Source organism: Colletotrichum graminicola (assembly GCF_000149035.1).
Source record: "Colletotrichum graminicola M1.001 genomic scaffold supercont1.52, whole genome shotgun sequence".
Lineage (NCBI taxonomy): Eukaryota > Fungi > Ascomycota > Sordariomycetes > Glomerellales > Glomerellaceae > Colletotrichum > Colletotrichum graminicola.
This window is the reverse complement of record NW_007361056.1, coordinates 23985-45949: the sequence shown is the minus strand read 5'-3', so window position 1 is coordinate 45949 and position 21965 is coordinate 23985. Positions and strand designations below refer to the sequence as shown.

Below are 21965 nucleotides of genomic sequence, written 5' to 3'. Positions count from 1 at the left end.
GCCAACAAAGCAGCTCAAACCCAAAGCCGAACATCTACAGCTATGGAGGCTTGAACAGGAAGGTAACGAGGATAATCCGAGCTGGATCCGGTCCTATGTATGAGTAAAGTGAAGAGCAAGCAGGTAGATTGACCGATGTGCAATTGTGACCCAAGAATGCTCACAAAAACTTGAGAACAATCTTTTTTGTCACGATGTCCATGGTCGCCATTATCAAGAATTACATCAACCGTTGCGTCGTGACGCGGTTCTGTTCTTTAAGGGTTTTCCTAGCGGTCTCGAGTGGTTGAGCCATGATTGTAGCTGTGCAAGGCTTTCAATACAACATGTGCAGATATCTCGAATCAGCCTCGGAGTCCAACACACATACCACACCAGGGTGATTAGTATTTAAACAGCCATAAGATCACCCAATCAACAAGCTAGAGTTTCTCTGCGCGACCCATTTTTGTAGGGCATTTATACCAAAATATGATAATAACCGGGTTGCCTTAGCCCTGGGTAATTGAAGCAGTCGTCATGTAACCCTTATTGCTGTTCGGATACTAATGACCTAGTACTGTACAAGCAATAAAACAACCTACACCAGGAAACAGAGTGCCCTCCCTTGGCCTTGGTGTTGTTGTGTGTAAACTAGATAAGGTCCCGGATGATCCACGTCGTACCGGTGTCACCTTGCACCCTGGAGTGTTTATGGTTATTCAATGAAGCCCCTCAGTATGTGGGTTCTGAAGCGACGACGACTAATAAACAACGGATAATCAGGTTGCAGCGGACAAGACTTTGCCTTGACTGGCGAAGAAGGCCAGGAACAGAAGACGAGTCATGTCAATCAAGATGGTCCGGGGAATCAATAATGCGGAAACTCTAAACCGTGGGGCCGGAAGGGGGTGACCGGGGCCGGCAGCATGTTGTGTCACTTGGAACATAGGAAATATGAAATGCAACCAACCATTGGCAATTAGTTGGATTGTTTTTTTAGCACTGAAGACGCATAAGAGAGGGGTGCTGTTTGGGTCTCAGTTGATTTGGCCCAAAAGTGGCTCACGATGGCCGCCAAGGGAAAAAGATGGGTTGGGATGATGGGGCGGGAAGCCACATGGTTTTCGAAAAGCAGTGACGACGAACCGGCCCAATCCCCGTCCGGCCGGTACAAACCTGCCCGACATGCCCAACTTGTTGCTGTAGGCGCGTGAATGTGATGGAAAGAGCGGATTGCGATCAAAGCCAAACTTTGGTTCTTGCCTGAACTCGCCGGAAAGGTCGCACCCGCCCTAGCTTCTTTCGTTGATGGCGCGCCTCCACTTCTCTCACTCATCTTCACCCGAGGAAGGTGCAGACGAATATTACAGCTCCTAACCATCATCCATCCATCAATTTAATCCATACATCCCCATCTGTCGTGTCTACTGGAAGAAGAACGAAACTGGATGAAATTCACTTTATTTTGATGTCATTCCTTGTCAGGGGTTTTCCTCCCTCCCCCTCCCCCTGTTCCTCTTGTCCTCTCTCACACACACAAACAGTCACACTGACGACCGACCCTAACCTACCATGCCGCAAACATCAAACAACAAAGGTTACAATTATCGGAACCACAACAAACACCGTTTGGTGTTGCTTCATTTTTCGAAAGTAACCGTTCGAATTAATGGCTAAAATGCCACCCAATCATACTATTCATACACGCTCAATCTGCCTGTTTTGCAATCCAAATACAAGAACGTGCGCCAAAGAAAAATTCCGTTTTCTCCATCAAACTCGTCATCGACATTATCCAGTCAGAAACATGGTACAAGAGAATCGAGTCGTATCATCGTTAAAACCGCTTATTTCTTCTTGCCGCCACCGAGAGCAGCGGTCAAGCTGCCCAGGCCAAGCCCGTCGAGCAAACGGTTCAGGCCCAGAGTGCCCAAGAGTCCATCAACAATCTTGCCGAGGCCGAGGCCGTTGAGAAGACGACCAACCAGGTTGAGGACGCCGGTCAAAAGCAGGCCGACGGCAGCAAGAATCTGGAACAGCGGCTCGGTAAGGAGACCCCAGAGAGGGTTGAGCTCCTTCTTGGCGTGAGGCATATCCTCAATCTTGCGCTTAGCACCCTCGACAGTCTCGGTGATGGTACCGGTCAACTAAGAACGAGTTAGTTAAGGGTAATGTATTGATTGCACCGCAAGGATCAAACTTACCTCTTTCAAACACTCGGCAAGGTGGTGCTCCTCGGGGGATGCCTCACGAGTCTGTGACTTGGACTTGGCGTTCTGTTGGATGCGGCCATCGGGGTCCAAGGCGCGAACGCTGCCGTTCAACTCGGTGAGAATTTTGCCACCCTCTTCAATGAGGGGCTTGACATCTTTCACGAGCTGCTCCTCGTCACGCTCCTCCTTGGGCTTACGCTCGGCAGCCTCAATCTTTTGTGTAATCATCTTGCAAAGAGGACGCAGACGATCTAGACCCTGCTCAATGAGTCCACCAAGGCTTCGGGCCAGCTTACGGTCAGCCTCAGCCTCCTCGCGAGCCTTCTTCTCCTCTTCGGTCTCGGTAGGCGCTTCCTCCTCAACTTCGGGAATCTCCTCGAGCAGGGAGACATGCCCAACGACACGGTCCTTTGAGTCGACAACATCGTTGTCGCTGTTGATCTCCTTGCCGGAGCAGATGGAAACCTCACCAGTAGTGAGCTTACCAATGATGTTTCCATCTTCGTCAACAACTTCGCCCTGTCGGTTGACACGGCGCCCTTCCATGGGACCCTTTTTCTGAGGAAGATCCTCGATCAGGGTCACGTGGCCGACAACACGGTCCTTGGAGTCGACAACGTCATTGTCTTCGTTGATCTTCTTGCCGGCACATACGTTCAATTCACCGCTGGTAAGCTTTCCGATGATCTCACCACTGTCGCTGACAACCTCGCCCTTCTTGTTGACGGTCTTGCCTTCCATGGGCCCCTTGGGCTCAGGAATATCCTCAAGAAGCTCGACGTGACCGACGATGCGTCCCTTGGAGTCGACAACGTCATTGTCCTCGTTGATGAGCTTGCCTGCGCAAGCCTTGATCTCACCAGAAGTCAACTTGCCGATGACGTCGCCATCTTCATCGACGACTTCACCGCTCCGGTTGACCTTGCGACCCTCCATTGGGCCCTTCTGCCTTTCAGGAGCAGCCTCAGGCTCCCAGCGTTCGGCTTTGCCCAGGAGGTTGCCATTGCGGTCGAGGATGTCGCCATCCTCGTCGATGGGGCGCCCGAAAAGCATCTTGGCATCACCCTGGATAAGACGGCCGACAATGTCACCGGAGGGAGTGACAATGGTGCCGTCCTTGGCAACGGTGCAGCCAGGGAGCTCGGCGAAGGGACCCTCCTTGGCACCTTCACGGTCGCTCTCGGGGATCAGCTCGGCACGGCCGATGATGTCTCCAGACTCGCTGCGAACATTACCCTCCTTGTCGCACATGCGTCCAATCAACTTCTTGACATCGCCCTCAACAATACGGCCATAGATGGTGCCGTCCTTGTCGACAACGTTGCCTGCCTTGTTGACACGCTTTCCAGCCAGAGCAGAGTTGTCAATGATGACCGGCGCTTCGGGTTCAGGCTCAGCCTCAGGCTCAGGCTCCCAACGCTCGGCCTTGCCAATGGCATTGCCACTCTTGTCGAGGATGTCGCCGTCCTCATCAACCTTTTTGCCCTTCAGTTTCTTCGGGTCACCTTCGACGACACGTCCGACAATGTCGCCGTTGAACAGGACATGGCCATTGGACTCTACCGTCGCTCCAGGGAAGTCTTCGAAGGGTGCGGGCTCGGCAAGCTCCTCACGCTCAGTCTCGGGAATAGGCTCGGCCTTTCCGATAATCTTGCCGCCATCGTTCCAGATCTCACCACGCTCATCAGCCTTGCGGCCAATAAGGTGCTTGAGAATGCCAGAAACAATACGGCCAACCGCTTCACCCTTGTCGTTGATAAGGTTGCCAGCTTTGTTGACCTTGGCGCCCTTGAGAATGGAGAAGTCGATGGTATCCTTGAGGAGCTCATCAGCAACTTCGGACTTGAGCTCAGCCTTGCCGATGATGCTCCCGCGCTCGTTGACGATATTACCCTCCGCGTCGATGGTCATGCCAACCAGGTCGGCAGGGTCACCCTCAGCGACGCGACCGATGGAGGCATTGTCGAAAATGACCTTGCCTTCATCGTCAATCTCAGCGCCAGGAAACTTCTCGAATGGCTGGAGAAGCTTGTTGCCGGCAACAGTGACAGTACGTTGGTCTTCGGGGATGGCAGAACGAATAGTGCTCAAGACGCTCTTGATATCATCCTTCACGGTGGACTTGGGAGCAGAGTCGGACGCAGCAGTAACGTCAATGTCGGGAACATCACCAGTCTTCGCATCCTCCGAAAGCTCGCCTGTCTCGGCGTTCTCGGGAACTTGAGATTGGTTTGCAGGATCTTCCGGAAACTCGCCTGTCTCAGCATTCTCGGGAACTTGAGACTGGTTCGCAGGATCTTGTTGGTTGGCCCAATCCTCAGTAGTGGTACCCTGAGGAGTCTTGGTCCCAGTCTCTGCGTCTTCAGGAAGCTGGGAGCCCAAGTCTGACGGGAGCTTGGACGCCAGATCGGTGGGGAGCTTGGACTGAGCATCGAAAGGGATCTGGGAAACGGGGATGTCGGCAGTTTGAACATCCTCAGGAAGCTCGCTCTTCAAGTCGTCGGGAATTTGAGAAACAGGAATGTCGAGGGTGGCAATGTCGTCGGGGACAGTGCTGGCCTTTTGTGTGGCGTCATCCTTGACTGTCTCGGCACCCTCGGTCTGTTCGTCAATGGGCTCGGCATCCACTTCTTGCAAGCCGTCATTACCGTCAACAGTCGATTGCTCCGTCAAATCTGTCTTGGCGCCTTGGGAATCTTCAGTCTCTGTCTGGGTGTTTTCGCCGGCGGTTGTAGGCTTACCATCGTCTGCTTGCGACTTTTCAACATCTTGCAAGTCGATGGGTGCGACCTCTGATGTCGTGTCGTTGACTTCAAATAGGTTCTGCTTAGCGTTTTCCGTCAAAGAAGCTTTGTCGTCAACATCCGACTTCTGTTGGGCAAGCAGCTCGGTAAGCTTCTCGTCCTTGTCGGTCACGGACTGGTCACGCTCCAAGGGCTCATTGCCTCCTAGCACGCCAAGAGGGCCACCGCTCTGGCTCTGGCCGAGGACACCCCCGAGAAGGCTTCCAAGAGGGTTTTGCTCCGAACCACCCTTCTCGGATTTACCACCGCCGAGAGCGCCGGTAACACCACCGAGAAGACCTCCTTGAGAATCCTTCTCATCCTGGCCGCTCCCAAGGACTCCGCCGAGAACGCCGCCTTGGCCTTCGCCCAGACCAATGCCTTTTGTCAGGTCACCGACGAGCGGTAATGTGCGGTTGACAGTCTGAACAGTGCCATCAACAGTATCGACGATGCCCTTGACACCCTTGGTGGCACCCATGATGGTGAAGCTACCAACTTCCTTGCTCTCACCACTCTCGGTCAATTCGCCGAGTGGAAGCGCTTTGCCGATGATGCCACCATCTTTGCCGATAATGTCGCCAGTCGCGGTGACAACGTTGCCGACGAGTTCTCCAGCCTCGCCTTCTGTAACCTTGCCGACAGTCTTGCCGGTCTCGTCTACCACCTCACCAGTCTTGCCAATGACACCGGCGACGAGATTCTCGCCATGGTCGTGGATGTCTTGTTCGACCGAGTATGCTGTTTGTAAGAATTAGCAGCCGTCATCCAAATGTGGAACTACAATCGTGTGTAAGTGTTACTCACTTGACTTCTGCTCAGTCTCCTTTCCACGACCACCCAGCATGCTGCTGCCAGACTTTGAAGCAGCGCCGACCATGTTCGTGTCCTGGTTCTTGTTGTATTGTTGCAGTTGTTGTTCGTGTTTGGATATAAATTCGTTGTACTCAGCGCTAACAGGGTATCTTAGAAAATGTAGCTGTTTATGAGATGATTGCATTGGTATGGGAGATAAAAGTCAAATTTATTTGATATGACTTGCCGGTCAGACGTCTTATACCTTCAACTCTCGGGCTTAAATCAAGTTTCCAGCTCGCCAGTCGCTCTTGAGCTTACGTCAAGGGGGAGCTCAAGCTCGAGGAGCTCTCCCTTCGAAGCTCTGGTCCCTGCTTGAGCCACACAGTGACTTCATGGGGAGGGGGAAGGATGGTCAGTCACACAACCGTCCATCATGACGCAAAGCCACAATCGTCCGAGCCCATGAAGGGCTGGGATTCTAGGTATCATGACGCAACTTCACTCTGAAGAAGAAAGCTGCACCTAGGGGGGTGGTGTGACGACCAGCCAACCTGGGGAAGTACCATTGGCATTCGGATTGATCGCCGACAACCTTTCTAGGAGATGCCCAATTGGTGTGGCTAGTGTTTCCAAGGACAATCCTTTCCCTGCATCATCCATTCGTCAGTTCCTCCACAATCAACCCTAGTTGCTCCAACACTTTCTTTTCCCAAAGCTGGTTGCGAAGCTCACAGAGGTTGGACGTGCATGCGCGATAGACGTCATGACGCCCCTCCGAAACACGAAAAAACAAAGTGCTATTCGCCACATCCGTCTCAAGTTCTCGAATCCACCTCCGCGTCTATGCGTACGCAGCCATCCGGACGGCAGCTCGGCCATGCCCACTTTTCAGCCTCACAAGGAAGGGTCAACGGGGGCCACGAGTTATGCAAACCATTCTCTCGCTGCTAAGATTGGGTTTATTGGAACTACGGTGCACGTTCTAGCCTATCACAACCGTGTCACCACCGTCTGAACGCCGCCGGATGCTACCTTCTATCGAACCCGTTCCAGAACTCCAATGTCGATCTCCACCCTAAACGTGCAAATTCCATCGAAATCACGATCCGGTTCCTATATGGATATTAGGATTTCCTCCGCCGTGAAAAACCGTGGGTATCTTGATGATGAGCTGAATTCCGTCATTGGTCGACTTGACGTCCATGAAGATCTCCGAAGGGCTGGGTGTTGTAGAAGATGGCTTGGCCTGATGCGCAGTACACTCAGGACAGCTTGTCCGCGTGTCGGGGACATGGCCAGGACGGGCGCCACTAGACTGTCTTGATTTGCCAGTCTGGCCAGTCTGCTGCAGGGACTTGGCCAGAGGGGCGCCGTCGAAGTGGCCGACGACGTTGTTATTCTTATCGAGAATGTTGCCCATATGGTCTACCTTCAAACCGTCGCCCATGCCTTCAATGGGCTTGGGCGAAGGAGGCGCCGGGGGGATGGTATCATTCTCTGCTACATAACCAACGACCTCGCCGTCCTCGCTGAAGATCTCGCCCGTTACCGCGACTGGCCGTCCGATCATGGACGGCAGGTCTCCCTCGACACGACCAAGCACCTGACCGTTCCAGTCGAGAATGTTTCCGAACTCGTCGACATACTTTCCGTCCAGACCTTGCGCTAGCTGAGCAAGGTTTGGAGGCAGCGTAAGACCAGAGGACAGTGGTGTAACTTTGGGTATCTGGATCGGAGCATTCTTTTCTTGCGGCTTGGGGGTGCTGTTCGAGGAGGGTCGGGCATCAGGTGATGCTTCGTCCGTGCCACTGTCTACAGTCTCGGTTGTTGGCGGCGGGGGTGCTTTGGGTGCACTTTGATGTTGACTCGACGATGTCCTGATGGGGATGGGTATCTCCCGCGAGCCCTGCAGATGAACAGGCCCGCCCTCTTGCGGCTGTGGGGTACCTGTATTGCCGTTTCGGTGAGGGTGAGGCTGCGGTGGGGAGGTTTCATGATGAGGCACCGGCGAGGGAGATGCTCGCGACTGTGAATTCAGACGAGGCAGAGGCGGCCTGGAGTAGGTACTCCTTGGGGCCTCTAGTCTAGAACCGTCATCCTCGACCTCGACAACCTCATATTCGTCGTGCCGAGAGGTATGATCAGGATCGCCGGATACGGGCGCAGACTGTGGCTTGACAGGCTGCATAGTGTGCGATGAGGAATTCAGACGCGCAGGTACAAAGCTCTGCATAGATTGCTGTGCAGGCTGCTTCAAGGCTGGGCCTTCGGGTTCGTCGCGGAGAGTTTGGAGTGGAGTCGGCCGAGAAGGAGAGATAGCCGTCACCAGGGGATGTTGCTGTGGTGGAAGAACATTCGGCGTCAGCTGGGCCTCACTACAGAACGAAGAGGGGGAGGGGAGGAAGGGCAAAGCAACAGTCAGGAAGACCAGCCAGGCAGAGAGGAATGGAGAGTGGGCACCCACCTGAGAATCGCCTTTACTTCAGGGAGTAGGGCGGTTGCGAGAGGGTGACAGGCTGTGCCGTTGTGTGCTGTTCTCTCGGTGCACCCCTTGTTCGATACACTCGCGGGCAGAGCTTTTCTGGTAGATGGGCGACGCAGGCAGCAGGTCTGCAGTGTGTGTGCAAGGTCTCCAAGCCAAAGGAGGGGGGGGGGGGGGGGGGGGGGTTGGATCGGTTGCCGTGACGTCAACTCGATGAGATGACCAAGAGTGGGTTGTCCGAGTCTGCCGCAACGAAGACTGGGGCAGCCTTTGGGGGTTCCAGAACGGACTAACGGGGCGACGGTTCACCTTGAAACCCTGCCAGGCCGCTGCGCAAGGATGATAGGATCAAAGACTTGTCGAGCCGAGATCTGTGGACTCGACCAGAGAACCAGAGACTGGGTACTGTCGGAAATGGGATGCAGCGAAGCAAGAGAGGGGAGGGGTCGTTGAAGGCTGGAGTTGTTGGCAGGATGGAACCGAGACATGACTCCGAAAATGGCGCCGGAACAGCGCTGGGATTGGCGGCAAACTTAGGACCGACGAGCCTGGAAAAGCCTGTTTTCTGTCGAAACACGAACGACTGCCGAATGGCCGTGTTGCTGACTGCGCTCGGTTGGCGCCAGGGCTGTTGTGCAGACGGAACGCACGGCTAGCCGTCAACTCTTCGTTGAAGAGCACGGTGGACAATTGCCTCGGTGCTCACTTCGCGATGGTCTCTATCGATTAACCGACAAGGAAGCTTTAGAGCCTGTTGGTGACCACAGACTCTGGGGAAAGGCTCTAAGCACGGATGTGCTTCGCACAACGAGACAAGCTAGGTAAGTTCAGGATGTGGCTCAGTAAGGGGGAGCTCTGCTTTCATCAGACGGGGCTCTAACCAGCACGCCCGAGCAGCTTCACCTGGGCCTCAAAGACGTCTCGAGTCTGGTGAGGGCAGGATGGCAGCGGAACCCCACTCCAACGCCACAACCGACGCGGCCACGCAAACGACGATCTCGATGGGTTTCCTGAGATGGCAATGAGCTACACGCGGCGCAGAGTCCATCATGGTCCAGAAGGTGAGAAATGAGACGGCAGCGGCACGATGGGCGGGAAACCGGTTGTAAACTGATGATGGCCTGACGACGACGAGGAGTGGCTAACGGTGAAGACCACTCGGCAAACATTTCCAAGCGAACGGCAAGGGGAGGTTGGAAGCAACGGGGTGTGAGTGGCTGAAGCCAGTACCCAATGCGCCGGGATGCGATGCAAAGATTTCCCGTTTAGCCACGGTTTCCCTGCGCGCTTAGCGTTTTGTACCGTTTCCCACCTCAGAGTCCGAGACGGTACGGATACTGTGGGCACCATTTTTTCCAAGGGAAGGGGGGGCTGACATTACCCGTCGCATTAGTTGTGGAGGCGGCGCAAAGAAGGGAGGGGGCCGTTCCACCGTTGCATCTGGCAGCGCGAGTGAGTTAGTTCGCGTCATGTGGCGGCTGCGACGCGCTGACATTGGACGAACAAGGAAGGTTGATGCCGTCCTGTGGCTTGACTGACTACATAGCAAATGTCTATTATGAGCAGGGATGACAGGATTGTGCCAGAGCATTTTTGCTTTTCTTCCCCTTTGAGGGGGTTCTCGGTGAGTCCTTTGGAAGACGCAGGATGAAGTCAGGCTTCTGGCATGACCCCGTCAGTGTGCCTGGATCTTTAGGCTTTGCCTCGTCCCAACTCTTGAGAGTTTGAACAGACCGGAAGAGGCTGACGTCGGACCAAGCTCAGGAAAGGGCGCGCGGAAAGCAAGGCAAAGCAAGACCTTCCCGCAGCAGTCTCGGACGCCGTCGAGTATCGACTCAAGCCAGATGCCACTCGCTCCCGGGCTAGCCCTCGTCGCCCGTTGGGTCCCGACGGCACTAGGCGACTAGGAATGGCAGCCTTTTTTTGAAAGAAATGGACGATAGAGTTTGTCGCGGCTGACAAGTTGCGAGGGTGGATTTGACCCCACCGGTGACTGACAGGAGACTTGCGTCCCTCGCCCCCTCAGTCCACCATCTACGGCGCCAAATGACCATTATGGATGGATGCCTATGAACGGCCGTCAACCACCGTTTCCACCTAGCCACCGGGAGACGGTCCCCTTTCGTTGTCAATGGATCTGCATGGAAAGTCACGCTGCGCTGTTGCGGGGAAGCCATGTTCACCCCAAGGACGAAAACGGCTTGTTCATGGTCAAGCATGAATTTGAAAAAGAAGAAATAAAACCGGTTTAGAACGCTTTGGCTAACGTTGAACAGGATACCCATAACATTTCCCGAAATAGCGTCCGTATCTCATAATGTCGATGATGCACAATTCTTTCATAATACAAGTGGCAGATGGATACCAATATTCCACCTGTCCACCAAATCCTCCTCCCGCCCATTGTCGGGCCCAAACCGTTTTTTTTTACGGAGGAATGACCAGGGGGGAATCAACAAAAGAAACCCGCAAATTCCGGCAAAATGTGTCGAAATCACTTTGCCCATTAAAATCCCCGCGACTCCGTATGATAATTAAAATAACAAAAGGAAACCGGCCCGGCGGATGGATTGCGTTAAGATTTGTCCCTGGGAAAACGTCTCTCAGTTCCTGATTAAAAGACGAGGAGAAGCCCATTAGCCCATTATGAACTTGGCCTAACTAGCCCGTCCTTGTCTGCGAGTAAGAAAAGGGAGACAGAACGGGAGTCTAGTCGGAAGAGATGAAGGGGCCAGACTTGGAGGAAAGTTGGAGGTACTTACAAGAGAGCCAACTCGAGGTCACCGTGAATGCGCGCCTTCAACGTAATCTCGATGTCGAGATTGAGATCCAGACGCAACCGCAGGGTATCGCTCTTGTCGCCGCCGCCACCACCACCACCGCCCAGGGCACCACCAGCAACATTGCCTAGTGTGTTTTGGACACCGTTGGTAACACCGCCATCAGTGAGGCCGCCGAGGGGACCGCCCTGCTGCTGGCCACCCTGCTGACGCTTTTGCATCTGCTTGCTCTTGCTGCGGTTCTGGCGACGTTGGGGCTTCTCCTGCTGCTGTTCGCTGGGAGCTTCCGAAGTCTCGTCGTCGGAGGCGTACTTGGTGTTGTTTCTCTCACGAGGGGATGCCATTTTGATGCTTTTCGTCGAGTGACTGACGACTCTAGGTGTAGAAGTTCAAGGATGGACTAAAGGAGGTCTCTCTGTCGGGGAAAGGGAGGGGGGGGGGGGAACCGATATTAAGGGCGTTTTTTGTTTTTAATTCCACCGGTAAGTTCAAGGTGTCTCTTCCAAAAGTCTGTTTCAGTCCATTAAGCTGGACGAGGACGGCAACATATAAGTGATTCTGGCCAGGACCCGGAAGGGGGGGGGGGGGGGGGGGGGAGGGGTCAAAACAGGATGAAAACTTACACCCTCCCTCTCTTCCGATGAGATCATGTTGGACCCTGGGGAGACCCAGGTTCTCTCCCATCTCTCGCACACGCCCCCTTTCCTCTGCGCATTTGCGTCACACCACTCGAGTCTCGAGATGTCCTGGACCGCAATGACGTTGAGAGGGCCAAGCGGGGTGCGGAGGATGGAGTGGATAGATACACTGGGGCGGCCAGGGCGTTGGGCGTGTCTCATGCTCCTGGTGTGGCCCCCGATCTACGCAGGCCGCCGAAGGAGGATGCACACTTTCCAACCCAAGCCATTCCTTACCAGGCAAAAAAGAAGGAGAAAAGGAAGTACCTATGGGAGGAGGGTGTCGGGCATCCCTGTCTTCCATTCGGATTTCAACCACAGGCATAGACGGACACTCGTACCCAATCACGCGGTCAAATCCCTATACCGTGGTTGATGTGATGGTCTCTTGCACCGACTATATGCAAGCATGACGCACCATCAGTTCTACTTTTCACCATCAAACAAGCTTCGTGTAAGTCACTTTAAGCTCGCAGGCTTGTCGAAATGCTATGCACTGACGACGAAAGGGGCTCACGGGGTTGGTTACAAATGTCAATTTCTAAACTTGAATCCATGCAAAAGCCTTTTCGAAAACGCCTCACCACCTGAGCAGCTGCTCGTCCCAATTCTCACGTTGCCCCCAGAAGCTCCGAGGCTCCGAGGCTCCTCGACTCCCCCCCTTGGTTATTCCACGTCGAACACACCCTCTTGCCCATCTCTCTCTCTCTCTCTCTCTCTCTGTCTCTTTCTATCTTGGTCTCGGTCGATCTCCCTCGCTGACGCGCGTTCGGCTAACCTCTAACGTAGCCGCTTTCAATGCCTAGCGCCATTTGTCTCTTGAGGGAGATCTCGACGCAGTCCTCCTCGTCGTAGCCCTCACGCAGCCTCCCGTCAGGATCCCAGTAGACTGCCCACTTGTCGTTGTCTTCCAGGACGGCGACGAAGCCGAGGCCGCTGCCACGTAACGAGAGATACTTCTCATCCTCTGTCCAGCCCCAGGGGCCTATGACGTGGTCGACGGTGTCTTTGCGGCCCCCGTGCCGCATGGCTCTGGTGTCGGCGTCGACGTAGATCCAGTTGAGCATGGGCGGATCATCGGATATGGTGGAGACCAGGCCACGGTACTGCTCTTCGCTGGGGTAGTTGAAGTAGTACCCCGAGAACTTGTGGCCCGGGGCCGGTGCCAGGCTGTGATTTATCCAGAGCTGTTGGTTGCGCGAAGGAGAAGGTGTTAGCCTACCGGCAAACGGGGGTGAGAGGCAAGGTTTCGGCGTGTGCTAGTGTAAGCCAAGACGGACATGCAGACGCACACCGGGCGAGGTTGTCCAAGCGGGTGTGTCCCCAGTCACTGGAAAGGGGAGCATGTTGGGCAGGTAAAAGCACAGAATCAGGGAAAAGCAGGTGGACGTGCAGAAGCGGCTGCAAAAACGACAGATGCCGCAGCAGAGCAGAGGGGGGGGGGGTGAGAGGGTATGTGAGGAAGTTGATGGCAAAACAGGTAAGGGAGGGTGTGAAAGCAAGCGATGGTTTGCTTGGGAGTTGTTGGAACTCGATCAACGTACCTTGTTGTCAACGAGGACGACTGGACACTCCTCTTCTTTGCCGTCAAGGTCGAGGACGGTGGTGAGACTGAACTTGGCCTGCTCCTTTGCTGCGGCATTCTGTTTCTTCTGGGCGCTTACAGCTTGCCCGGTGCCGATGACTGTGGGGATGGCGGCGATTGCCAACAGGCCGATGACCATATTTCGGGCTTGGGATGAAAAAAAAAAAAGGATCAAGCGGTCCAAAGGATGAAGCTGGCGGCGGGAGAGGGCCCAGTATATCGAGTGATAAACTGGGCTGGTATGGGGAGAGGAGAGAGACGAGAGCCTCTTGCCCCCAGCACAGCAAGCACACTGTGGTGATGGTGATGGTGGCTGTTGTTCTCAAGCCAGTGGCGGGCGCCGTTCGGGACTCGGAAGCGTCAGAGTTCACCCTTGAACCGCGTGCGTAGAGTTAAAGTGGAGCTGCACGGCGCTGGGGGGGGATCCTCTCCCAGGAGATATCTCTTCTCTGCTGGCCTGTCCGATATGTCACTGCGTCTTCGGGAACGGAGGAGAGGGTGGAAAGATGGCAGCGAGGATGGATCACTGTGAGGACAGACTGGGGGACAAGGTAACAAGCCAGCGATGGAGCCAAAGCACCGTACCTACACCACGGGTATGCAGTGTGTAGGGATTTGAGAGTGAGAGAGTGAGAGAGTGAGAGAGTGAGAGAGCGAGAGAGAGAGAGAGAGAGGCCCGGGGATCAAGATGCACGTTTCGGGAACACCCCCTGTCTGGGAACTTTGGGTACTTACTCCCGGGGGGATGAGAGGTGATGTGATGTGACGTGATGTTGGCCCCTCCCCGCCCCGACCGGCCCCACAGGTGTGGCTAAGTAAAGAGAGTCCAGACCGTTGGTCGTTCCCGCCAAAGACTGGAGGAGGTGGAGGAAGATGCGACCGTTTGGGAAGCTCGATGGATCGATCTCGCATTCGCATAGGCAAGCTTTTCGACGTCATCACACTCAACCGGTGCAGTTTGGTCTGTCTGCTTTGACTGTCTGGTCTGTACAGGTAGGTACGTGTACGTGTCCATCATTCTGTCATGTCCGTGTCTAAGTGGTTGGACTGGATGGAGCTTGCTTCCATCTCTCCCTCTCTCTCTCTCTGCCTCTCTCCCTCTCTCCCTCTTTCTTACACACACACACACATCCCTCCTACCTCCGCCGACGTCATTCTGTCTCTCTCCCTTCCCGGCCCACGCTTGCATGCCAGCCGTCCGTCCCGCCCCCATGCCGAACAGACTGGTGCGCGGAGCCTGGCCTGAAACTTCCATGTCTTCTCATGGGACCCTGCTGATCGAGGTAGCGGTGTCTCCTACACCGGGAAGTTCGGACTGGGGAGTCCTGCTTCTCTTTGCGCTCCCCGCCCTCCTCCCCCCTCGTCCAAAACCTGTATCGGAAGTGGTATCACAGCGCAAGCTTGCTTTCCCTCTCGCCGTCCTCGAAGCATCGCGGGGCCGCGAAGGCCTAGACCCTTCTATGGCCCGTCTTGCCTCTGATCTCACACCCCTCCCCTGTCCAGGTCACAAGCGGTGCTATGTAATTGCCCACAATATTCCACGCCCTATTGCGTCACAAAGGGATCCTCGGGTCTCGCGCAGTAGTTTCCTTCAGCCTTGCTGGGGAAGCTGTTTTTTTTTGGCTTTCCTGTTTGCGCCACCCCCCGAGAGAGGGGCGTGAGTGCGTGCAAGGTGTGAGGTAATGAACGCATGGCTTCTCTTCGTACGAAGCTATGGAAACAGGAATAGAGGAAGACATGGATTTAACTATCCAAGCCCTGAGCCTGTACCATAACCTCCTACCCTTCCTCCCCTTTCCGGATGGCCTGTTGTTGACTCCCCTCCCCCCTTTCCTCAATGATACTTTTTTCTGTCGACTATTTTCGTACAACTCAATATCCGCTGTAGAAAGGAATTGCGGTGTGACCAAAAACTGTACCCTTGAAAACTCTCAACCAGCGACATACATAACTCATCCAAGTTTCACCCGCTAGTTTCCCGCTGATAATATTGAACGGGGGAAGCTTGCGTAAATAACCCGTCCCACACCCAAACCCCCAATCACATTTATGGAGGACACAATGGCCAGGAACAAGAACAAGGTGAGTCTCATCTCTCGCTCTCTATCATCCCGGCGCTGGCGTGCGCGTGTATTGGGCAACGGGTGTTAATCGGTACCAGAAGGGTCAAGGCCAAGGCGCCGCCGGCAACCAGCAGCCCGGCAGCAGCAAGCCCGAGGAGCAGCAGCAGTTTGAGGATCAGAAGCCCGGAGAGCAACAGCCTGAGGAGCAAAAGCCCGAAGGCACAACCCCCGTCGGCGAGTTCGGCAACCCCGGGGACGAGGCGCAGACCGGCGAAGCCAAGGACATGCCTGAAGACGCTTCCAAGCCGGAAGACCCCAAGCCCGAAGAGCCAACAGAGGACAGGCCCAAGGACCAGTCATCACAAGACGAGGAGAAGAAGCCCGGAGAGGACGTAGAGCCCCAAGACGCCCAGCAGCAGGATGCGTCGCAAGGCGACGAACCAAAGGCCGGGGACGAACAGAGCCTGACGGAAGACGAGAAGAAGAGGAAGAAGCAGAAGCAGCTGGAAGAGGAACAGAAGCAGCAACAACAGTCTCAAGAGCAACAAAAGACGCCCGGCCAGGACGCGGACGACAAGAAGCAGGAGCCGTCTTCGGCGTCAAAGCAGGCCGGCGTCGAGGACGAGGCGGAGCCCGAGTCTAAGCCGGCCGCTGACAAGGACGGCGAGAAGCCCTCAACGGCGGACCAGACCGCCAAGGACCAAAAGCCCTCGAAGCTGGACGGCGACGAGGAGGAGGTCGAGGATGACGGGGGCGAGTACTACGACGATGACGACGACGACGATAACGTCGAAGACGATGACGTCGAGGACGAGGAGGATTACAGCGAGGATGACGACGAGGAAGACTACGACGAGGACGAGGACGAAGACTACGACTCGGAAGAGGACGACGAGGACGACGGCGGCTACCAGAACGGCCAGATGACGAGGCAGCAGCAGCAGCAGATGCAGCAGCAACAACAGATGCAGATGCAACAGCAGCAGATGCAGATGCAGGGCGGCGGCGGCGGCGACGCCGGCAAGAACCCGCTGAAGCTGCGGCTCGACCTCAACCTCGACATTGAAATCACCCTCAAGGCCAGGATCCACGGCGACCTGACGCTGGCTTTACTGTAAGTGTCTTAACCGGCCCCTTCTTCCTCATCTTCCATCTTCCGCTGGTTTTTTTCTCCTGGGGTTTCTTGTTTTCTCCCCTTTTTACTCTTGTCTTGTTTGGACCCTACGTCCGAATAGCATCGAGTCACTTCCGTGCGCGGGCAAACCCTCTCCTTTTTTTTCGAGGGCTGCTCAGCTGCGAGTCTGTGCGACGCGCGCATCCACATGTCTGCCGCATGCTTTTGACACCCCCCCCCATTTCCCCCCATTGCATTGCGCCTCGACCTGCCTTACTACTCCTTGTCCGAACTGCGTGTCCTGTAATGCGATCGCGGGGTTTCGGATGCCACCGATTATCGGTGTCTTTCGGTGAACGCATCGCGCGCGCACCCTCTCTCTCTCTCTCTCTCTCTCCAGCGAGTCAACAAGCCCCGGCGCAGAAAAGCTTTTGCGCTGGATGTCGACATTCTGTTCTCTAGAGTTTTTTCCTGTTGTGGTATGGTGGAGAGGATTGGGGAAAAACTCTCTAAAAACCAGGTTCACAAGACCTCTCCAAGTCTTGTTCTCTCTTTTTTCCAAGAGTTGAGAAACTGGAGCTTCCACACACTCCACCGGGCAGGCCACGCGAAAGTTCGCTGGTCGTAGTAGAAGAAACGGTGGTGTGGACCGTTTTCGAGCGATTCAGCTGAGACCCGAGCGAGCGGTTTATGGAGAGCGATTGCGACGCCGCCCCCCTGTTGTATTGGCTCCCGCAATCATTGTGACGACAGACTGAGCAGAGCTGCCTTGTTCCTGTCTCGCCCAGAAATTCGAAGAAAAGAACAAGTGCCGTCCAACGCCCTGGGTGTTTTCCTTGATGTCGTGCTGATTTGGATGAAAAACTCGATCCGTCTCTCGTTCAAAAGGCTAACTGCATAGGGACATGGATTAGAGAGGAGATGTGAACCGTCCGCCGACCAGACCCGTTATTTCGGATTTTTTTTTTCGACAATCGAATCCCCTCAACCAGCACCATCGAATCCGTCCGTCACTCAAAAGATCGGAGAATGTTCCCAATAATACCAACTTAACGACATGACGGCTAAAACGTGTGCGTTGCGGAGGCGCAGTAGGATCCTTTCTTTTTTTCTTTTTCTTTTTTTCTTCGCTTCCCGTGTAACGAGTCTCCTTTGTCACACCCCTCCCAAATGTCCAAGAGGGTAGGGCGGCCGCTTCGACGAGTCTGCTCTCTCCCTCAAAGAAGGTGTTTTGTTTTGCGGGGTTGGGTAAGGAACTGTGCTTGCTTGTGTGGTGTGGTGTTGAGCCGAGTCCAAGGCGAATCGAACTTTGTTAGGCTTCAGCGGCGGATCAGACCCTCCGCCCAGTGTAATTTTAGGCGCCGAATAAGATTTCCCATCAATCGTCCACGTGCAAGGTCGTCGTCGGCCCGAGATGTAGGGGGGGGGGTGTTCACTGTGAGCGTCACGGCACGGCCTTCGGTAAAGCCAGAGTGCCACATCGCAAACATATGGATCCCAGCCGCATGAGCTCGAATACTGGTAACACCGCTGTCGCGATCGTGTTTTTGTTTCTCTTTTTCTTTTTCGGCCTCATTTTGGGTTGATTTAGTCCGTTTCAAATGCTCAACGAGCTGACCGTCTCGTAACTTTCTTCCGTCTCGCTGCGCCCGTCTGACACCAGCGGCGAGCAAACGAGCTGCAAGCCTGGCGAAGCGAGGTAGCTTGCACTCATGCCTTTGACGTCGCCAAGCATAACCTCTGTTCCTATTCACCAATCATGTCCAGTGTGCTTGAAAGTGTGGCTGGTGAAGCATCGCACCTAGTCCTGACACGGGGCTTGTACCCGAAGCGAGCGGCGGTCCCAGCATCACATCATCAATGGATACGGCAATTCGCCCAAAGTCGGTCGAGTGCAGTATCACAATGCAGTAAAGATGAAGTGCTTATGCGGCCAAGGTCCAATGATGAAACATTTCAGCCTCATCCGAAGGCTAGGTAGTGAGCGGCGGCCGGCGGTGCAGGGGGGAAAACCTGTTTTTTACGCTCTCGACATCAGGCGATCACTGACAGCGGGCGATCGTAGCCAGCCAGCACAAGTGCGAAGGTTGGTCCACGGGGATCCAGAACGGGAGGAGACTTTCTGCTCCATAAATTTGAGTCGTGTCCCGTACCGCTCCTTGGGCCGCCGCCCGCCCACCACCGTCGTATCCGCCGGGATCGATCATACTTGACTGTGTTATCGAACCAAGCTGGACAAAGCGCGCAGAGCGATGGTCGTCGGGTGGTTGCAGCTTAAACACGACCTCTGTTCGGACGACGCGTGACTGACCAAATGCGCCCGTGCCAGTGCAATGGAATTGTGCTACGGTTCACCCGTCGCCGTTTTGGCGTCGGGTGCGCCGTACCACCGAGAGCTGCCAGATGCTGCGACTGTCACTGGCCATCGACATCGGATCTCGATCACTGCTGCTGGAACCCGCACCCGACAGGGGTTTCTCGAAGCGGATAATGAGCGACGGGAATGGGATTGCGCCGGGGGGGGGGGGGGGGTTGCCGGCTCTCAGTCGACAAGGGACCGCGTGGCAGACTCGAGACGTCCACCCGGAGAGAAAACGCCGTGGGAGGTTCGCAGCAGTACCTAATTCAATCGTGTATTGATACGGTGTACGCACACCTACCTAGCCATCCATCCATGGAGGAGAGAGTGGATGGATGGATTAATGGCTGTTGTGGAAGGGGTGCAAGGGGCCGCAAACCTGGCGGCCCATGCGACGTCAGGAGCGGGGCGGAAGCGGGATGCCGTGTGGCGCCGGCGCTAGGCGGCATGAAGCCACATTTGGCAAAACGGTGGATGATCTGGGGAGGAAAACGGTAGAATGGATCCAATTGACGTATTGCCGGGTTTCATCCACCACAAGAGTGCAAGTGGTGGTGTTGTTGTTGTTGTTGTTGTTGTTGTTGTTGTTGTTGCAAAGAATGATGCCATCCCATCCCCCCTCTTTTCGGAGCAATCTCCTCCCGGCAGGCAATGAATGGTCCCAGTGGAGTTGGCAGCTGTATGCGACGGTTGCGAGCTTACGACTCTGGCAACCAAATTTGCGACTGAGCGAAATGCGTTGTATTATGTGTCGTTGTCGATGCATTCAAGCTCAGATGGCGGTGGCGGCGGAGGGTGGCATTCGTGATATTGAGCTTTGGCGAGATAGGAAAGCATGTTTCGCAGTTGACCTATTTGTGGTAGATCGGGTTGATGTGACACTGCCGGGTAAGGGAATCTTTTGGTTTCCATCGCGGCGATACAACATCGGATCGCAATACCTAGCTGTGCTGTGTTGTGCAGCTGCTTTAGGTTTGGGGGCGGTTGTGCGATGCGAGGGGGGAAGTCCAGCAAGGGAGAGATGAGAGGAGTCTCGGAGCCGGATAAGTCCCCGGCCGAAGAGATAAGAGCGAGATAAGATAAGGCTACTGATAAGGGGATTGAGTGGCGGTGCATGTTGTGGCAGAGGCGGGGCTGTGGCTGGGACCTCACATGTGGGGCTCGCAGTGGGGGGCGGGGGAACAACGCATGAAGCATGATGGAGCTCCAAACCAAACAACCCGACTAGACTCCTTGAGGGCGTGGTGACCGTGACTGACAAACAATCAGACGCGTCTGATAATCAACAACCACAGTCACAATCACCACCACCAGATAATCTTTCCATCACATACAGGAACACCGGCTTCATTTTCCCATCAACCTCCAGGAAACCAGCAACACCCACGCCCCCCCCCCCCTCAACAGCACCTCCGCCCGCAATGCCTGATCTCAACTCCGTTCCCGCCTCACCACATCCGCAAACCGCCTCTCGACGCTCTTCCTCTCACCAAATTCCGCCTCCTCCGCTTCCGAGTCAATCGTCCAACTCTTCCTCACTAAACATCCTTCCCTCGAACCAGAACATCGTCAACCACCCCAACCCCTCCGTCGGGTCTCCGCCAATGGCCCCGTCAACCGTCGCATCACTCCCGGCCGCCCCTGAGCCATCCGTTTCCGGCCCGGGCCCTATCCGCCACCCGCGACCCATCACCGCCTCCGAGCTTCACATGCAGCTCGAGAAGGAGCAAGAGGCAGTGGTATGTCTCAATCACACGGACTCGGTATGCTACCTAGATAGCTAACCCATGCCATAGGTGAACCGTCTTACACGAGAGCTCCAGCTCCTCCGCACGGCCCAGAACGCCTCGGTCGTCTCCAATGCCTCGTCGACATCTGCCTCCAACACGACCGAGGGCCCCGACACCCACCTTCTGTCCGGCGCCGCCTTCTCCACCCCCTCCGTTCCCTCCAATAGTTCCCGCCAACACCACCGCACCGCCTCGAATGCGAGCACCCGAAGCCAGACTGCCGTCGCCGGCTCCGCTGCCGTCTCTACCGCCTCCATGCCAGTGCCGAGACCTGCCAACCCCGTTCGCCAAGACAGCGTAGCCTCGCGCCACAGCCTGTCCTCGTCGCCCGCGCCGTCGTCCCACTATTTGGACCCGAGCGGCGGCGGCCTGACATACTTCCAACAGCAGCGCCTGCTACAGCAAAACACAGGAAGCGCATCGGTCGCCCACACCCCCGGGGGCAGCGAATTGCAGCTGTCGCCTGGACTCATGCCCACCACGTCAAGGTACGAGGAAACGGCGCTGCACCGCCAGGAGCTGGAGAACGCCAAGAAGGAAAACGAGGCGCTCAAGCAGCGAATACGCGATCTGGAGAAGCTCGTCCGGGAGCAGACGGCCGGGCGGGAGAGGAGCGGAAGCACCGGCAGTGCTGCTACTGGTACCGCCACCAGTGCGGGCGTGACGACTGGGGGCGCCGGCATTGCCGGCCCCAGACGGCCGGGAGGCGAGCGGGAGCGGTCGTCGACCACGATGAGCGTCGCCAGCAGCGTAGCTGTCGGTGTGCCTGACGAAGAGCTGCAGGTTGGGGAGAGCGCGGCGAGCTCCGGGTTGAATCCCTGAGTTGCTTTGTTCTGAATTGTCCTTTGGACTCGTATTATTAGTAGCGATGGGATGACAGCAACGGGTCATGGCTTACGACTGAGACGGGATGGCGTTTTTTTACCCCCCTAGGGGCTTGGGAACGGGGAGAACTGCTCTCTGCATTAATGCATCCAGGGCCTGGCCTCCATGTAACGAGAACAGTTGTTATTAATATGACTGATGTTTCACTCTGGTATGCTTTACAAGGCGAATCGCTATACCTTGGCTGACTGTTCTATACAATTAATACATCAAAATAATATTCCAGCTTTCATTGTGGCGGAAGAAGGGCATCAAAGTCTGGGTCAAGGAGGGGGAGTGTCATTCAAGGAAACACAGCATCGTTGCACATATAACAACATTGCCAACGGACTGATGATCAGGCATTGACCTGGGCCAAAGGTGGTCAGTCGATCCCTCAAATGGTCTCGAAGTACTCATCGTCTCTACAAGCTAGAGTAAAGGCTCCGTATTCTCTGGTCATATTAAAACCACT

At 55.3% G+C, this 21965-nt stretch overlaps 6 protein-coding genes across 6 annotated transcripts; 2 read left to right on the top strand and 4 right to left on the bottom strand.

The window, feature by feature from the left end:
* Positions 1-1829: 1829 nt before the first annotated feature.
* Positions 1830-5858, bottom strand: GLRG_09756 (LEA domain-containing protein; the record flags this gene model as incomplete). Its single annotated transcript, XM_008100441.1, has 3 exons — positions 1830-2129; positions 2187-5719; positions 5786-5858. The coding sequence occupies 3 exons, from the start codon at positions 5856-5858 to the stop codon at positions 1830-1832; spliced, it is 3906 nt and encodes a 1301-aa protein (XP_008098632.1).
* Positions 5859-6875: 1017 nt separating this feature from the next.
* Positions 6876-7964, bottom strand: GLRG_09755 (uncharacterized protein; the record flags this gene model as incomplete). The annotated part of the gene is made up of 1 exon (XM_008100440.1): positions 6876-7964. One exon carries the CDS (start codon positions 7962-7964, stop codon positions 6876-6878), a length of 1089 nt encoding a protein of 362 aa, XP_008098631.1.
* A 3052-nt stretch (positions 7965-11016) lies between these two features.
* On the bottom strand, positions 11017-11382 carry GLRG_09754 (uncharacterized protein; the record flags this gene model as incomplete). The annotated part of the gene is made up of 1 exon (XM_008100439.1): positions 11017-11382. The coding sequence occupies one exon, from the start codon at positions 11380-11382 to the stop codon at positions 11017-11019; it is 366 nt and encodes a 121-aa protein (XP_008098630.1).
* A 1106-nt stretch (positions 11383-12488) lies between these two features.
* GLRG_09753 (uncharacterized protein) lies at positions 12489-13439 on the bottom strand (the record flags this gene model as incomplete). The annotated part of the gene is made up of 2 exons (XM_008100438.1): positions 12489-12902; positions 13260-13439. The coding sequence occupies 2 exons, from the start codon at positions 13437-13439 to the stop codon at positions 12489-12491; spliced, it is 594 nt and encodes a 197-aa protein (XP_008098629.1).
* A 1922-nt stretch (positions 13440-15361) lies between these two features.
* On the top strand, positions 15362-16481 carry GLRG_09752 (uncharacterized protein; the record flags this gene model as incomplete). The annotated part of the gene is made up of 2 exons (XM_008100437.1): positions 15362-15382; positions 15462-16481. 2 exons carry the CDS (start codon positions 15362-15364, stop codon positions 16479-16481), a joined length of 1041 nt encoding a protein of 346 aa, XP_008098628.1.
* Positions 16482-20257: 3776 nt separating this feature from the next.
* On the top strand, positions 20258-21448 carry GLRG_09751 (uncharacterized protein; the record flags this gene model as incomplete). The annotated part of the gene is made up of 2 exons (XM_008100436.1): positions 20258-20575; positions 20633-21448. The coding sequence occupies 2 exons, from the start codon at positions 20258-20260 to the stop codon at positions 21446-21448; spliced, it is 1134 nt and encodes a 377-aa protein (XP_008098627.1).
* Positions 21449-21965: the final 517 nt, after the last annotated feature.